Here is a 17383-nt window from a genome sequence, read left to right as displayed (position 1 = left end):
CTGTCTCAGGAGCCTTACTCCATGGAAGTTGTGCAGGTAATCAGGTAGCTTCTCTACACCCTCCTGGCGCTCTACAACATTGGAATCCCCACTCTGGCGGAGTTCCTATTTGTGATGCTTCCCCTAACCTTTCCCACCTCCTCCTCACTCTGCTTCTGAAGGATGTCTTCTCTTCTTTCAGCTTGCTCCTGTCTCTAACCACCAGCTCTTCCCATTCAGAATTAGACCCCTGGCTCCTCACTTGCCTCCTCTGTTCTCCTTCCCCCCTTGGACTCAGATTCTATTAGAGCCTTGCTGTCTTACTGCAATGGATGAAAACGGCACACTCAATTTCCAGATGCGCACAACTTCTGCCACACACAAGCAAATGATCCCCAAACACCTTATCTCTGAGCCTTCTCTGCTCTCCAACCTAGTCTCTGATTGTTAAATTCAATTTATAGGGATTCAAATGTCTTTGGACGTGGATAATATTAAAAACTGCCACATGCTGTTCTACTTTATTAAAAAGCCTGACTCTGGAGCTCATGTGGTCTTCCCTCTCCAGACCTAAGCATGCTTAAGCTTCCTCCGAAGTCTCTGTCCTGAGTCAGTCTGGCCACCTGATTCTGTGACAGGGAGGAGGAGAGCAAAACAGAGCAGCGCAGGAAAACACACTATGTGCTTCCACAGCGAAGAAGTAGACTGTCCCGGGGCTGCAGCAGCTTGTCTCACGGCCCGTTCCTCAGTTGTTTCCTTGCTCCACAAATGACCAAGTATGCTGTTTAGCCCTCTGAGGACACTCCCAGTATCTCTAAAAACTTTTGCTGAAGTATAAACTTCTGTATCCCAGGATTTGTGATTCACTGAGTATGGTTTAAAAGATCTGAAAATCTGTAACAAAGTTAGCTCCAAACTCTTAACAGAAACGGCTGTTAATTTTATACACACACACACACACATACACACACACACACACACACACACACACACACACACACAGGTAATCTTAATTTGCTACAGCATGCTTGTATGAAACTTGATTCAACTCTTGTTTAGGAAAATAGATGTTTTTAAAAAGAAAAAGAAAAAGAAAAAAAAAAAGGCTGTGTCCCTGATGGGCTCACCATTGAGTAAACAGCACCTTGGCCTGCTGCCATCTTGACTGATGACCTCATCAGGATGGAAGCAACCATGTGGCCAGCAGCTGTCATCACTAAGGCTAAAGAGAGGGCATATCATGTGACTTTATCACCATCTTGGTTAAGGTATAAACCAACTAAAGCAGCACCAATAAGGCAACTAGTCCCACGAAGCCCTCTGGTTATCTCTTTCTGTAGACTAAGGAGGCAACACCATATCTCCAGGATATTTATTTAATATTACGTTCCCTACATTAACAAGGCAACAGCAGGCCTTTAAGACATTTTGAATTAGGATAGATTTTTGTATGATGATTTTTGCCATGACAGTGAAAAATAAAGATAAGGATAAAATCAAGAAAAAGGTTTATGGACAACAGGATTTAACAACATATATTTGATCATCAAGGTTTTGTTTGTTTGTTTGTTTGTTTGTCTGTTTTTCCATTTTTTGGGACAGGGTTTCTCTGTAGCTTTGGAGCCTGTCCTGGACTAGCTCTGTAGACCAGGCTGGCCTCGAACTCACAGAGATCCGCCTGCCTCTGCCTCCCGAGTGCTGGGATTACAGGCATGCGTCACTACCACCCAGATTCATCAAGATTTTTAAAATTCCTGAAGTTATAATGGTCTATTTAGGTGTGCTTTTTTTTTTTTTTTTTTAAGATTTATTTATTTATTATGTACACAGTATTCTGCCTGCATATCCCTACAGGACAGAAGAGGGCACCAGATCTCATTACAAGTGGTTGTGAGCCACCATGTGGTTGCTGGGAATTGAACTCAGGACCTCTGGGAGAGCAGTCGGTGCTCTTAACCACTGAGCCATCTCTCCAGCCCTCAGGTGTGCTTTTTGTAGTCTGTTCTTGGGGCAAGTTCAGGGGTTGGTGGGATTTCGTGTTCAGCCACATCTATTTGGAGCTAAGCAGATTTTCCGCCTTCTTGCCTGAACACTTGGTGAGGACTCACTAACTAGAATGTTTATGCCAGACTGGGTTAAATGTTAACTGATTCACTGTTTCCTGTGGAGTCAAAGCTCATCGAGAGTTAAATGCCAGGTAAGGGCTTCATCCTCAGCCAAGGAACCATGCTGGACTGTTGTGACAAGGTTAGAGAACACTAGATTACAATTCAATGACTTCACTCAAACAGAAAAGCGGGGCTATGTGGCTGGAAAGTGGTTCCCAAACTGCAGAAAACACTAGTACACTAGGCACCAGCTGGTTACCGGAAGTCAGAGTACTTCAGTCACTTAGTAATAGTTTCCCTTTATCAGGCTGACTTTGTCTGTCCGGATACCTAATCAGGAATGGCTGGTGATAACACAGAGACACAGGAAAAAAATCATGCCTTTGAGTCAGGTGTAGTGCCAAGTGCCAGTGATCCAGAGAAATGGAGGCAAGGAGGATTAGGAGCTCAAAATCACCCTAGGAGCCCAGCATGGTATCAGATACCATGAATCCTAGCACTCGGGAAGGCACAGGCCACTATCTCCATGAGTTCCAGGCCAAAGCTACACAGTGAGACCCAGCCACAAACAAACAAGGAGCCGATGACCCACGAAAAGAGGGAGACTCTGAGCACGGTGCAGCCCTTTCTGTCCCAAGAGGGATTAGCAGCTGCAAGCTAGAGTAGAAAGCAATTCTGCAGGCCAGTTCTGTGGTCTCCAGCCAAGCTAAGCTTAAGTGCTCTACACCCTCAAAGTGACCTTCAATGCCTCTGTGCCTGTCCTTCCAAAACAAAGGGCTACAAAAGTCCTTTCCAGACGTCTCTCTCATAGCCTCTAACTGCAACTACTGGTCAACACGCTCAGAGAAAACTTCAGACACTAAACATTTCTTCATCCGATAAAAGATTTGCTATTCCAGGGCTGTTACAAAAGAGGGGGTATGGTGGCGCCTGGCCACCCACCTGTGATCTAACACTGGGAAGGAAGAGGCAGGTGGACTGTCCAGAATTTGAGGCCAGTCTGGGCCTTGAAAAAACAAAAGATCAGCCAATTGATGAATCAATCATTATATTGTTCAATCCAATTCTCTATTTACTACAGTCTGAATATAAATATGAAAAAAATGGTATTTGTCTTCAGAACCTAGTCCTAATGGACATCACAGAAATACTTAAACAGTGCATGGTGGTACACCGGCAATCCCAGCAACAGAAGCAGGAGGGTCCGAAGTTCAAGGTCAATTCCTCTCAGCTACAAAATTTGAGGCCTGTCTGTACTACATGAGACCCTGTCTCAAGAAAAGAAATATTCAAAACCCAGTTCTGCCTTCTGCTCTCCTGGAAATGTCTAATCCAAAAGACCAGTCTGGTATTACCAAAGAAGAGCAGATGGCAAATAAGGCCTCGGGTGGTGATATATGCCCATAATCCCAGTATTTGGGAAGTGCTGCAAGCACAGGAAAATGTAATGGAATCCAGCTACTATCACAAAAGCTACTGCTTGAAAAAGTCAAAGACTTCTCTAAATGTCAAGCTATGGCTTAAGAAGTCTTGGTGATATTTTAGCTTTTGTATATATATTAGCTGGTTCCTACAGTGATTTTCTTGTAATGCTATGTGTGCTTCCAAGAACTCCTAACAGTGTATTTATCTAAAATACCTATCAAGCATCCAAGGCCAAACAAAACAACACCTGTCTCCTAGGTCAGGAGGACAGCTTTGTGTCTTGTGCAGTTTAGGGTGAGACCATCCTTCCTTACAGCCTTACTAATAGACTCCTAATTTCTTACCTAACCACTTGTAGGAATGTAGATGGAGCACATAAAATCCCTTCTTGATATACTAACAGATCATTAGCTCTCTGTTGACCTCCTCCTTTACCACTCCCCTTCTGGGTTGTAAAAGAAAGCCTGGTGGTCACTGTCTGAGGAAAATTCTTACCTGCCTTTATGACCCCATAAGAGTTCAAGCCTGGTGACCTTGCTCTGAGAGAGGATTGCTATTGCTTGGGTTTATAACTGGATTCCTGAGAGACTTAGGAAGAACCGAGAGAATAAGACTGAGAGGAGGAGAGAGAGGAAAAAAGAGAACGGAAGAACTAGATGGGTAAGTGGACAGGAACGGATTAGATGGGGAAGAACTAGATTGAAGGACTAAAGAGACTGCTAGAGGAACAAGATGGAAGATGAGGAAGAGCCAGATGGGGAAGAACAAGATGAGAGAGGAGATGAGAGAGGAGGAGATGGCAGAGGAGCTAAGATGGGAAGGAACTGGATGGATGAGAACCTAGATGGGGCGGAACTAAGATGAGAGAATTAAGATAGAACTTAGAGGGGACAGCAGATAAATGCAGAGAGAAATCAGGCAAGAAAGGAGCTAGGCATTGTTGGTTAAGCGGTGGCGCTCGTGGCTGGCTGCTGCCCTCAGCGGCCATGCTGACGGATGTTATGGTCTCGGAAGAATCACGAGCCATAGTTGCCTTTCTAGAGCTTTATTGGGAGAGAAAGTGGGGGGGGGGAGAAAGAGAGACTGTGTGGAGGGGGAGAATACGGAAGGAGAGAGAACAGAAAGAGAGAACACAGAGAGCATGCCCGCTTTTTAGGCTGGGACACACCGTCGCAGGCTGGTGACATAATTAAGGACATAAATCTTACAGGCATGAGAACAGAATAGAAGCTGTGTAGAGAGATAACTGACTCAGAAGAATAAAGTGAATGGACTAGGGTTTTGTGTATGTAGATTCATTTCTTTTCATCAAAGATTAAATTATCAGGTGGTTGGAGATTCTTCCCGGACCCTGGGATGGGACTATCAAGGGGCTGGACCCCTGTAGTCCCAGATACCTGGTGCCACAAACAGATTTAACTGTCTTGGTACTCAGGGAACTGATAGGAAGTAGGGTTTGGAGCATATCCAGGGTGAGCGGTATTGCTTCACAGAGTGTTGCCCAGAGAGAGGCTCAATTCTTCAAGAGGTACGATTTTTGGAGACCTCTGGAGTATCAGCTACAAAGGGTGCTGCAGACCCCAGGGACACTGAACCCCCTGTTTGGAGCAGTGAGTAGCCATGAATAACCTTCCCCCACCCCAAGAATAGTCAGAATGAGTCAGAAACAGCTTTTGATAGAAGGAAGTTACAGGACACAGGCCTAAGATGAAAGGCATTTCAGTCAGCTCCAGTAAGTTTATAGGCTTAGATAAGGATTAAGACTATCTTAATCTTATAAGGCCTCCTAAAAAATATAAGGAAAGATTTAGGGGACCCCTAAAAGCCACTGACCTTATGAAATTGATTTACCGTCAGACAATGGTAAGCAGCAGAGATTCTAACCCCCTCCCTTCGATGGAGAAACCTGCCGTTATTTCATTTGGAGTCTTACAAGGAGGTAACACAATATCATCACACTACAAGACCTCCTGAGAGTGTAAACTAGAGCTGATGAAGTTCACTAAGTTCTCCATAGCAACAGCAGCGTCCTGCTACAAACAGCCTTTCTTGCTAAAACTAACTGGAATTTAAGGGCTAACTTGAGCTGTAAACCTTTGAAACTGTCCTGTAGCTAGCTAGTTCACCCCAGCAGCCCTCATTCAAATAACAACACAAGTCTCACAGCCCCACCAGAGCCGGTTTAAAAACTCTGGCAACTCCCAGCTCTCCTAAAAAAATGTCTTTTTCTCTCTCTTTCCTCTTTTTTGGGTTGACTATTAAGTTCTTGGTAATTTACAAAAATCTCGGCCAAGTCTAAGAACTTCAGTTAAACCACTGCAAAAGCAGGTCCTGATTAGGGACACCCTACTATGACCTATATGGATTCATCAGACCCCCACCCCCCCAAGACATTTAGGGGTTGGAATCCTAAACATCTGCCCATTTCTATCTGGACTTCTCGGAACCTAACTGTCTGCTATCTGCATCTCAGCTCACTTTGGCCTGTGTCTCCACCCTCCCTCCCCTCGCCATTTCTGCAGCTATCTGGCTAGATTACAGAGTGGACAAACAGGCTGAGGCTGCTACAAAAAAAATCCTCCTCCGTTTTAGTTTGGGTTTTTTACTGTGCTTATAATTATTTCATGATACACAATAAAGGATTTATTAAATTGTTACTCTCCTTATATACTATATTTTTTTAATAAGAGCTCCTATTTCTATATTAAAATGTCACTACAAACTTATTATTTATAAGGTTTTACAGGAATAAAACTTAAAGTTCTAAGTTTATAAGTATAGCTAACTTATAAACTGTTAAGAAACAAGTTTACTTTAATTATAGACTATTAAAGATAATTAAGAAATAAAACTTATTGTTTGGCCGACCTAAACTGTACACTGTTAAGGATAAGTTGTACTTAAACTATAAGCTATTAAAGATAATTATTAGGATACAAATTAGAGCTTGATCATCTTATAAATGACCAAACGATATTTATATTCATGCTAAGTATTAATATAATAAATTCCTTACTTAACCCCTGGCATTTTTAAAATGTTTAAGCTTCCCACTTTAGACCATACCGTACCTTTTATTGCCAGGGTTTTGTCCAAATTACACTTTAAGATCATTTAGATTATATTTCTATTTACCAGGTCTAAAGATAATTTGCCTTGCTATCCAACTTCAAATAAAAGATAGCTCACTAAACAGATTTCAAAATAGTCTTTGACTGTTCTTTGGTTTAAAGGAACTTACCACATTGGCTGCTCTCAATAATCAATCACCTATGTCTCCTGACAAATTAAATACATAGATGCTTTTGGATGTAAAGTTTTTATAAGGGTATGAGAGTTTAGATATAGAGAATGTTTAGAAAGTTAAAAAAATAACTTATGAGTTGCCAGTTATTGGGATAGATAAATGTAACATATAAACATCTAGATATGTTATAAATGATACATGAATCTCAGTAAATAACCTAGAGATACTGAGGATGTATGCCTAAGTTAGATCTATGAATAAAGTTTTTATTGAGGATTTAAGAATGCACTTATATGCCTTAATACAAGAGTCTAGGACCTCCCTAGAAGTGACCCTGGGGCTAATAACAGCTCCTCTGCTATACAAAATATTAAGGTCCTCCTTGGAGGGATTGATTCCAGGCCTTACTGAAGAGACTGAAATCATTGTATAACCTCCTACAAAAACAATTCAGATTCATGTAGGGCAGCACCTAAAGGAGCTGCCAGTTTGGATTCTAGGGATATAATTTTCTGGGTTCAGAAATTAAATATTCCAGACCAACTAAACACTTAAAATACAGGGAAAGAAAATAATTGGCTTGCTAGGTATAAGCATGGATGTTTCTTAGATTTCAGGAAAAGATTGGCCAAGCACTTAAGACAACTATTACTCCTTTATCTCTTAAAAGCCTAGGTCAACCTAATATTATTGCCAGAAGCTCAAAAATATTAAGATGGTCAGATAGATAAAATTTTGGCCTATTCTACCTAACACTGTGGAAAAGGCGTGCTGCAACTAATGGGTGTGTCATTAATCTCTGCTGTGGACTGATATCAGCTCTAATGCTACAGATGGGTTTTCAACTTAAAAGAACTTGACTCAACAAATCCAAGGCATAACAGAGCCCATTATTCCAGAAATTACAAATGACAGACATGGCCTAAGATACCAAATTTACCCTAGAGGCCACTGTTCACTGCTGACCCCACTACATGGAAATCTGATGCTCCTATCTGGGTTAAACAATGGACTCTGAATGCTGAGGGACTGTAACCGCTACCTGTCTAGTAGAGGAAAAACTTAAATATTGGGCTTATAAGGCCCCACACCAGCCCTTAAATTACCCCAATATTTTTTACTTAAAAAAAAATCAGGATTATAGACTATTACAAGACCTTAAGAAATTAAATGAAATTTATTAAAGCCAAGGGGAATCTCACAGCCTGGCTTCCCATCTCCCACAGCCATCCCTAGAAATCAAAAAGTAATTGTCATAGATGTACAAGATTGCTTCTTTACCATGCCTCCTCACTCTAAAAATTGTCAGCACTTTGCTTTTAGCTTGCCTACTCACCCTGCCATGATGGAGGCCAAAGCTGACATACAGAGCAGGAGGTATAAGTTCTGTTCATCCAGGACTCATTTTATTGAGCAGAATTCCTCAGTATATGTATAGATTAACAATTAGAACTGTTAATTACAGTCCCCTCACAGTCCCCTAACCCAGTAATTATACACACACACACACACACACACACACACACACACACACACACACATTTATGCATATATATTGCAACATATTTATTGCACAGGTGATATTATACTTATCTCAAACTATAAAACTTATGAGTCCATAGACTGACAGATGGGTCTACAGGATATACTTGTACTTTCTTATGTCTGACCAACAACTACAAATTCTCTCCCTATGGAAGCTCACTCACAAGGCCTACATCCTTATGATTTATGGCCATGTTATAAGAGGTAACACAGTATTTTTTCACTGACTTTCAATTTTAGGAGTGCCTAGAGCTCATAATGGACCAAGGCCTTACATATACTTCAAGAGCTCTTAAGAACTGGTGGTTAAGTTTCCATATCTCCCACCACAGGCAGTCCTTATTACCCCCAGGCCAAGCCACAGAGTTACACCTAATCCTCTACAACCTTCTCACGGGTATTTGAAAAGGTCTGATGTTTTCATAATGTCAGGAAGAGGATATGCTTACATGTCTTCACAGGAAACTGCCCCATCTTTATGAATCCTGGATGGCCTGGTCACACCATATTACAAGGCCACTGCAGGACAAAGGTGCTCTAAAGCTGCCAGTTTGAATACAGGCTGTTAATTACTCATAGATTCTTAATATTGAGCTTTGGCTTTATGAATGAATTGATATAATTCTAGGTCCTTTTGATGAACTCTGTTCATTAATAATATCAAAACTCATAGGAATATGATTAAAAATAATAATTTTGTTCTAAATGTATTTTATTAATTTTGATCAAAAGCTAAATAAGATTTGAGAAATATAAAAATGAAACATTTCAGATTTCATCCTGACTATCCTACTGTTTTGTTGAGACTCCAAGGATTCATAATTTTGCTCTGACAAAATTCACCAGTTATCAATCATATTGATAATATGTCTAAAGATTTTGTCTTTTAAGAAGGTTCTTATAAGCTTCAGGATATCAAAATTCACCAATGCTCACAAGCCAAGAAGGACTGGGAAGAATGTAACCTGAGTATAGTTTATTTGTCTCACTTACAAATTTTTTTTTTCTCTTCTTGGGTGGGGAGGGGAACTTTCCTTCCCTCTCTGGCCCGAAATCCCTTTTCTCATTGGCTAAAACCATGCATTTGATATTCCATAGGTACACCTAAGAGAAAAAGTTTCCTCTTTAAAACTCCTCATCTTTAAAACTCAACTGCAAGTTCTACCATTATACACATATATTTGCTCCCAGCAGAAACTCTAGTCGTCTAAAGACTTACAGGTTGTCATCCTCTGGACCACAGACATGCTGTCCAGCTCAGCCCTGCATCCGCCATCCAGTCCACGAGACAGGAAATCCCGCAATAACCACGTCTCACAGAGCCTGAAACAGCCTGCTCTTCCCGCGTTTCCACTGCATTCCAGCCTTCCAGACCCTCAGCTTCGCCCCCATCTCAGCAGGAAGTAACCATGGATGACTTCTACAGCCCCTTTGTCACTTACCCTTCTTTCTGAACAGAACTCTGCAGCCCAGGGGCTGGACTGCCCTTAAAAAAGTTCTATTATTTATTTGTATAATTTCTGTCCATGATACTGAATTGTATGTACTATCAGACATTTCCTCATGTACTCATCACAATTGTTCTGTATTTAAGTCTCGCTATATATACCCTGACACAGGTTATTACTGTCCTCTCATAGCTTATGGGTTAATATTTCCTTGATTACATATTTAAATTATTAAGTAAGCTTCAACTTCATGCTTGGTCTCACAAGTGCTCATGACTAACTCAGGTAACTCTTTAACTATCCCGCTTTACCAAATTAATACCACTAATCAAAGATTAATAGATAGTCAATGTTCCCAACTAACCATTTCTTTTGAAAAGTCACAATTACAGTACTTAGACACATTTGACCATGTTATGCTGTATTAGCTAATGATAGATTTTTATGTTACTCCTTTGTTCCCTTTTTGGGAGAGATATTCCAATTATAAACAACTATACCTATTAGATGGTTAAACTAATTCTCAGCCTGCCATCTATATAGACTATTGATACAAATATTGACTAAATATCAATATTAGTTAACCATTAATTATCATTTTCCAGTCATCTCTAAATTTAAATTTATCCATGTTTTTCGCTACCTTAGAGAAAATTAAACATTCTCCTTTTTTTACTAAACGAAAAATCTGGAAGTACTGCAAATCACAGGAAAACATAATGGAATTCAGCTATCACAAAAGCTACTATTTGGAAAAGTCAAGGACTTCTCCAAAGGTCAAGCCATGGCCTAAGAAGTCTTGGTGAAGCTGGGTGGTGGTGGTGCATGCCTTTAATCCCAGCACTCGGGAGGCAGAGGCAGGCGGATCTTTGTGAGTTCGAGGCCAGCCTGGGCTACCAAGTGAGATCCAGGAAAGGCGCAAAGCTACGCAGAGAAACCCTGTCTCAAAAAAAAAAAAAAAATGTCTTGGTGATATTTTAGCTTTTGTATATATATTAGCTGGTTCCTACAGTGATTTTCTTGTAATGCTATGTGTGCTTCCAAGAACTCCTAACAGTGTATTTATCTAAAATACCTATCAAGCATCCAAGGCCAAACAAAACAACACCTGTCTCCTAGGTCAGGAGGACAGCTTTGTGTCTTGTGCAGTTTAGGGTGAGACCATCCTTCCTTACAGCCTTACTAATAGACTCCTAATTTCTTACCTAACCACTTGTAGGAATGTAGATGGAGCACATAAAATCCCTTCTTGATATACTAACAGATCATTAGCTCTCTGTTGACCTCCTCCTTTACCACTCCCCTTCTGGGTTGTAAAAGAAAGCCTGGTGGTCACTGTCTGAGGAAAATTCTTACCTGCCTTTATGACCCCATAAGAGTTCAAGCCTGGTGACCTTGCTCTGAGAGAGGATTGCTATTGCTTGGGTTTATAACTGGATTCCTGAGAGACTTAGGAAGAACCGAGAGAATAAGGAGACTGAGAGGAGGAGAGAGAGGAAAAAAGAGAACGGAAGAACTAGATGGGTAAGTGGACAGGAACGGATTAGATGGGGAAGAACTAGATTGAAGGACTAAAGAGACTGCTAGAGGAACAAGATGGAAGATGAGGAAGAGCCAGATGGGGAAGAACAAGATGAGAGAGGAGATGAGAGAGAAGGAGATGGCAGAGGAGCTAAGATGGGAAGGAACTGGATGGATGAGAACCTAGATGGGGCGGAACTAAGATGAGAGAATTAAGATAGAACTTAGAGGGGACAGCAGATAAATGCAGAGAGAAATCAGGCAAGAAAGGAGCTAGGCATGAAAGCAGAATAGAAGCTGTGTAGAGAGATAACTGACTCAGAAGAATAAAGTGAATGGACTAGGGAGTTTTGTGTATGTAGATTCATTTCTTTTCATCAAAGATTAAATTATCAGCTGGTTGGAGATTCTTCCCGGATCCTGAGAGGGGACTATCAAGGGGCTAGACTCCCATAGTCCCCAATAGTAAAGGCTGATTGCCACATAATAAGTTCAAGGCCAGACTGAGTATCCTAAGACCCTGTCTCCAAAAAACATGGAAGAAAAAAAAAGAAAGGCAGAGTAGTAAATGTGCAGCTTTACTGTCTGGCAAAGCACAGACTTGGATCACATTCCCTAAGCTCTTTCTTCCTTAGATAATCTAGAGCAATGGTTCTCAACCTCCCCATGGTGGGGCCCTTTTAATGCAGTTCCTCAAGTTGTACTGACCACCAACCATATATTTTCGTTACTACTTATAACTGTAATTTTGCTACTATTCTGAATCATAATGTAAATATCTGTGTTTTCTGATGGTCTCAGGTCCTGTGAAAGGGTCGACCCACAGGCTAAGAACTACTATCTAAAGTATTTATGTGGCTTCAGATTGGTTATTAAAAATTGACTGGGTAGGCAGGTGCTTATGGATGCTTGAAGACATCTTGGATGTTACCATCAGAAATGTGTCTCACCTTCTTTGAAACAGGGTCTCCAATTGGCCTGGAGCTCACTGATTAAAGTAGACTGGATAGCCAATGACCCCCAAGGGATCTTCCTGTCTCTGCCATCCTAGCAATGGGATTACAAGTACAAGCCACCACACCTGTCCAGATCAAAATGTTACATTTGTTTATGCTGTGGAACATTTGTTTAATGATGCAAAGATGTATTGCATTCCTTTATGTAGCATTTGTTTAACTCTGTGAAGCTGTTACTGTGCCTGTCTAAAACACCTGAGGGTCTAATAAAGAGCTGAACAGCCAATAGCAAGACAGGAGAAAGGATAGGCGGGGCTGGCAGACAGAATAAATAGGAGGAGAAATCTGGGAGGAGAGAGAAGAGAAAATAGGAGGACAAGGAGAGGAGGACATCGGGCAGCCACCCAGCCAGCCATGGAGGAAGAGTGAAAGGAGAAAGTTCAGAGGCGAAAGGTAGATGGGGTAATTCAGGTTAAACAAACAAAGAAGCTGGCAAGAAACAGGCCAAGCCTGAACATTTATAATTAAGAATAAACCTCTGTGTGTGATTTATTTTGAAGCAGGGTAGCGGGCCCCCAAAAGAACAAAGAGTAAAAAGAATAAAAAAACACCAACAATATCAAAAGTTCTTTCTTAGCCACGCATGGTAGTACTCGCCTTTAATCCTAGCACACAGGAGGCAGAGGCAGGTGGTCTTGTGAGTGTGAGGCCAGCCTGGGCTACAGAGAGAGTTTTTAGGACAGCCAGGGCTGTATATCGTGACCTTGTCTTTAAAAAAAAGTTTTTCTTTCTTTCTTTCTTTCTTTCTTTCTTTCTTTCTTTCTTTCTTTCTTTCTTTCTTTCTTAGTAAGGTGAGGGGGAAGCAGAGAGAGAGGAGAGAAGAGGAGGAAAGAGGAGAACAGAGGAGGAGAGAGAGAAGAGAAGAGAGAGAAGGAGGGAGAAGCAAGGAGAGAAGAGCTTTTTCTTTCAAAGGCCAAAACACTGCACTAAAGGCTTTTCAGAACTGCTAGGCCTCTGATGTCAGGAAGCAAAGAGCTGACAGATAACAGCCAACCCAGGCTTACTCACCTAGGACGAGAAGGCTGAAGAAAATGGTCATGCCACTAGACTGCTCCTCCTGCTGGGCCTGCTCCCCTGTCTGCACTGGAAGGATGGGCTTGGCAGGTGTCGGGAGCACCAGCTTCGTGGTGACACCCAGGGTGGCGTGAAGGGTGAAGTTGACGCTCTCCTGGGTTGTGTTGGAGAACCTATGAGAAACATACAAGTGGCAGTCGGATAAAGAAGAGGGTCAAGGGACAAACACAGCATTGACTGAATGAGAACCTAGCGAAGCCCTGAAGGCACAAACAGCAGGCAGGCCTTGAAGAGGGGGGACGTCCTGCCTACATAGTACCTGGTGCCAGTGACCTCTAGCATCTTTGACCTTGGCCAACCAGAGGTCAGGAAAAAGGGGGTCAAGCCTGTGCAGAATGAAATGCAAAAGGCTGGGTCTAGGGCCCAGGATATAGCTCACCTGGTAATGCCTGCAACAAGGCCCTGGGTTTGATCCCCAGTAGTACATAAACCAGGTGTGTGTGGGACAGGCCTATAATCCCAGCACTCAGGAGGAAGAGGAGAAGGATCTATGTAATGGGTAGCCATTCCAGCTTTGATCTGGAAGTTCCAACCTCCACTGAGGCTTCAGTAACTGTCATGCATACAAGACGGGGCCAAGAGAGGACCCTGAAGACCTGAGATCGGATGAGACAGATCTCTTGGTTCCTGGACCCTGGATGCTGGAGGTAGACAGAGTAGAGTTCTCCAGAGAACACTGCCGGACTGCATCAACGCCTTTCGCAGACCCTATAAACCATCCCTTCACTTGTAAGTTACCTCACAAAATACCCCCCCCCTTTTTTTCTTTCTTCTTCTTCTTCTTCTTCTTTTTTTTTTTTTTGGTTTTTTTTCAAGACAGGGTTTCTCTGTAGCTTTGGAGCCTGTCCTGGACTAGCTCTGTAGACCAGACTGGCCTTGAACTCACAGAGATCCACCTGCCTCTGCTTACTGAGTGCTGGGATTACAGGCGTGCGCCACCACCACCCGACTTAAACCTCCCTTTTAACTAAGTGGAGTGGCCTCAATAATTTCACCAATATCTGGCGCCCAATGTGGGGCACAAACCCATGACCCTGAGATTAAGAGAGGTCAGTCAGTAGAGCAGATATTGGTGAAATTATTAAGGCCACTCCATGTAGTTAAAAGGGAGGTTCATTTTGTGAGGTAACTTACAAGTGAAGGGATAGGTAACAGGGTCTGGGAAAGGTGTGGCGTAGTCCGGCAGTGTTCTCTGGAGAACTCTACTCCGTCTACCTCCAGCGTCCAGGGTCCAGGAACCAAGAGATCTGTCTCATCCGATCTCAGGTCTTCAGGGTCCTCTCTTGGCCCCGCCTTGTAAGCGTGACAGTTACTGAAGCCTCAATGGGGGTTGGAACTTCCAGATCAAAGCTGGAATGGCTGGCTACCCACTATAGATCAAGAGTTTGAGGGCACCTTCAGCTAAAAGACCAGCTTGGGCCACATGAAACCCTGACTAACAAAACAAAAATGCTGAGCCTAAGGCTATCAAACAGTTGATTAGGCAGGAGGACTACAAGTTAAAAGCTTGCAGGGCTAGTGAGTTCAATGCCAGCCTAGTTAACTTGGTGAGTCCCTGTCTCAAAATAAGTAAAAGAGGAGCTGGGCACAGTGGCACATGCCTGTAATATCAACAGAGGAGGACCACAAGTTTGCTGCATAGTGAAACCCTGTCTCAGCAGGACTCTTGCCCAACACGCTCCACTCTACAGGTCAATCCTCAGTAGGCTCCTTTTCTCCCCACAAAAACAAGAAAAAGAGGAAATGCTGTCTATCCTTTGAATTTAGTGAGGCTAGCAGGGTATGGTAACCCATGCCTATAACCCCTGCACTTGGGAGACAGGCAGGAAAATTAGGAGTTCAAGGCAAAGAGCCCCCTGGCATACATAGTGATACACAGTGAGTTCAAGACCAGTCCTGTAGGATATATGAAATGGTCTCAAAAAGAAATGCCCGGGGTGGGCCTGGAGTTGCCCTACACCCCAGGTTCTATACTATTTATTTGGTGCCTTTATTTTCCTAGTTTACATTCTCCTTTGATTTTGTATGCACTGTGTGTGTTAATAGGGACTGAACCCAGGACCTTGTTTGTGGCAGGCAAGGCTCTACTCTCACTTAGATCCCAGCCCTTCCAGGACTACTTCCATAAACTGAAAAAGTCACTTGAGTTTGCCCAGTTGCTATGCTCAGAGTGCCCTAACCTGCCTGCCAAACCCTTCTTGAACTTCAACAGGCTCAGATTGCCTGCTCTGGTACACCCCACGCTATCCAAGGCTTTGGTCCTTGCTCTCGTTGTTAGGTTGGCGAATTAATGCCACAGTGACATAGTCACAGGTGGCATCCACTGAGCACTGCTCCACTCTAGGACCCAGAAACACAACGGCATCTCGAGACTGCATAGCTGACCAAGCTTCAAACACACACTTCAAGCCATCTGACTCCCATTATGTCTTTAAGCCTTGAAATGCCGAGACCTATTTTAGTGTCTGTGACAGCACAGATACACAAGGAGTTAATGACTTGGTACCTGATTGGCCAAAAGATATCTGAAATGAAATGGTCCCAGTACAAGTTCAGTGCCATTTAAGGGTTCCTCGTTCATTTTCAGGAGCTCATTCCAAAGACAGAATTTGTAACATGCCACAACAGATGGTGTCCTGCCCCGAACGAAGATGGACTAGCAGCGGCACATGCCCAGATAGAGCTCGCCTCTCCCTTTTCTTTCCTGGCAGGGCTAAGGACTGAACTGGGGACTCAGTGAGCTACAGCTCTTTCTTGGCTCAGGCCTTTTGAACTTGTCACCCTCCCTATATCACTCCTGTGGATTCAAGTTTTGGGTCACAAGACATTTTTCTTCCAGGGCTGACTCCTCTTCCCTCACACTGTTCAATTTCCTTCCAAGCATTTGGCAGGGCCGGAAAACACCCTGCCTACACAAAGTCTCCCACTGTAGCAGAATGGCCGCTCCCTGCGGGCAGCTCCTGGCGCCCACGGCCAAGCGGAGCGGACAACCAGCAGTTAATGAATGAATGAAACCTGGGAACAGACATGAACACTGAAGATTGCGGATGGTTAAAGAGGACGGTGGCAATGGGAGGACTTCCTGGAGGAGGAGCGCCTGGGACACCTCAGATAACCGGAAACGGCGGGGGTGGGGTGGGGGTGCTATGTTCGCGCTTCCGCCCGGCTACGCTACGGGCCTGCGCGCGGAGGCCGAAGTATGACCCAGGCGAGGCCCCAGTCCTCATCCCGCCCCCCTGCCGACCCCGGCGGGCTGGGCCAGAGCCGCTCCACCCGGGCGCTCGAAGCCCGTTGTCGCCCGCCGGCCCGGCCCAGCCGCCTCTGCCACCCGGAGCAGCGAACTCACTCCTCCTCCGCCATCTTCTCCCCAATCCTGCGAGCCTCCGAGACTACCGAGTTGGACGCCGCGGGGCTAGCGGGGCCTGCGGCTGCTTCCGGCTTCCGCTACGGGCGGAGGCGGGGCTTAGCCGTCCCCGGGCGACTCTCTGCCCCGTCGTCTTGGTAGCCCAAGAGTGAGACCACTTCGGGTATTTTATTTTCTGTGTACCTGTTCGACTCGAGCCGTGTGCCATCTGGCCTCTGGGCAGTCCGACTTTTCCCTGTTACCGGGCTGGGAGGACGTCGGGGAAACTCTTCTGAGATCCCGATGACTTAGCTGCGAGCAAGGCCGTCCACCCCGCGTGGAATTTACAGGGCTAAGAGTGGAGGGGGATGGGCTCTCTGGGCATCCTGGCAGGCCGTGCCAAGGGGCGCGTCCCGAGTCAGCCTCAGTTTCCCCAGTTGTGGGAGGAGTAAGCAGAGGACCTTTGAAACACTAGACTGCCATCCCTAGTATAAAAGTGAGTGCTGGGGATGTAGGGTTGGGCATTCACCATTGATTGGTTCCATGGTTTGTGTGGTTTATGTGTAGATGGGGAGATGCAGGACAACTTGAGGGTTTGATTCGCGCCTTCCACCATGTGGGACCTTGGTTTTGAACTCTGGTAGTAAGGCTTGGCAGCAAGCACCTTTACTCATTGA

The 17383-nt window shown here is 43.9% G+C and overlaps 1 protein-coding gene across 3 annotated transcripts in view; it reads right to left on the bottom strand.

Moving 5' to 3' along the window:
• The window catches only part of Slc9a8 (solute carrier family 9 member A8), a 61455-nt gene extending 44671 nt beyond the window's left edge, over positions 1–16784 (bottom strand). The window contains exons 1-2 of one of the 3 annotated variants that reach the window (XM_036183861.1): positions 16710–16784; positions 13298–13476 (exon numbers count right to left, since the gene is read on the bottom strand). In XM_036183861.1, coding sequence (XP_036039754.1) covers positions 13298–13476; positions 16710–16723 — 193 coding nt within the window. In that variant the 5' untranslated portion in view covers positions 16724–16784. Of the gene's footprint in view, positions 1–13297; positions 13477–16709 lie in introns of those variants that run through there. The other 2 variants (XM_036183857.1, XM_036183860.1) reach the window with 2 other exon arrangements.
• Between the last annotated feature and the right edge of the window lie 599 nt (positions 16785–17383).

This window comes from Onychomys torridus, chromosome 4, assembly GCF_903995425.1.
Source record: "Onychomys torridus chromosome 4, mOncTor1.1, whole genome shotgun sequence".
In the NCBI taxonomy this organism is placed as follows: domain Eukaryota; kingdom Metazoa; phylum Chordata; class Mammalia; order Rodentia; family Cricetidae; genus Onychomys; species Onychomys torridus.
This window is presented reverse-complemented; position numbering and strand designations above follow the sequence as displayed.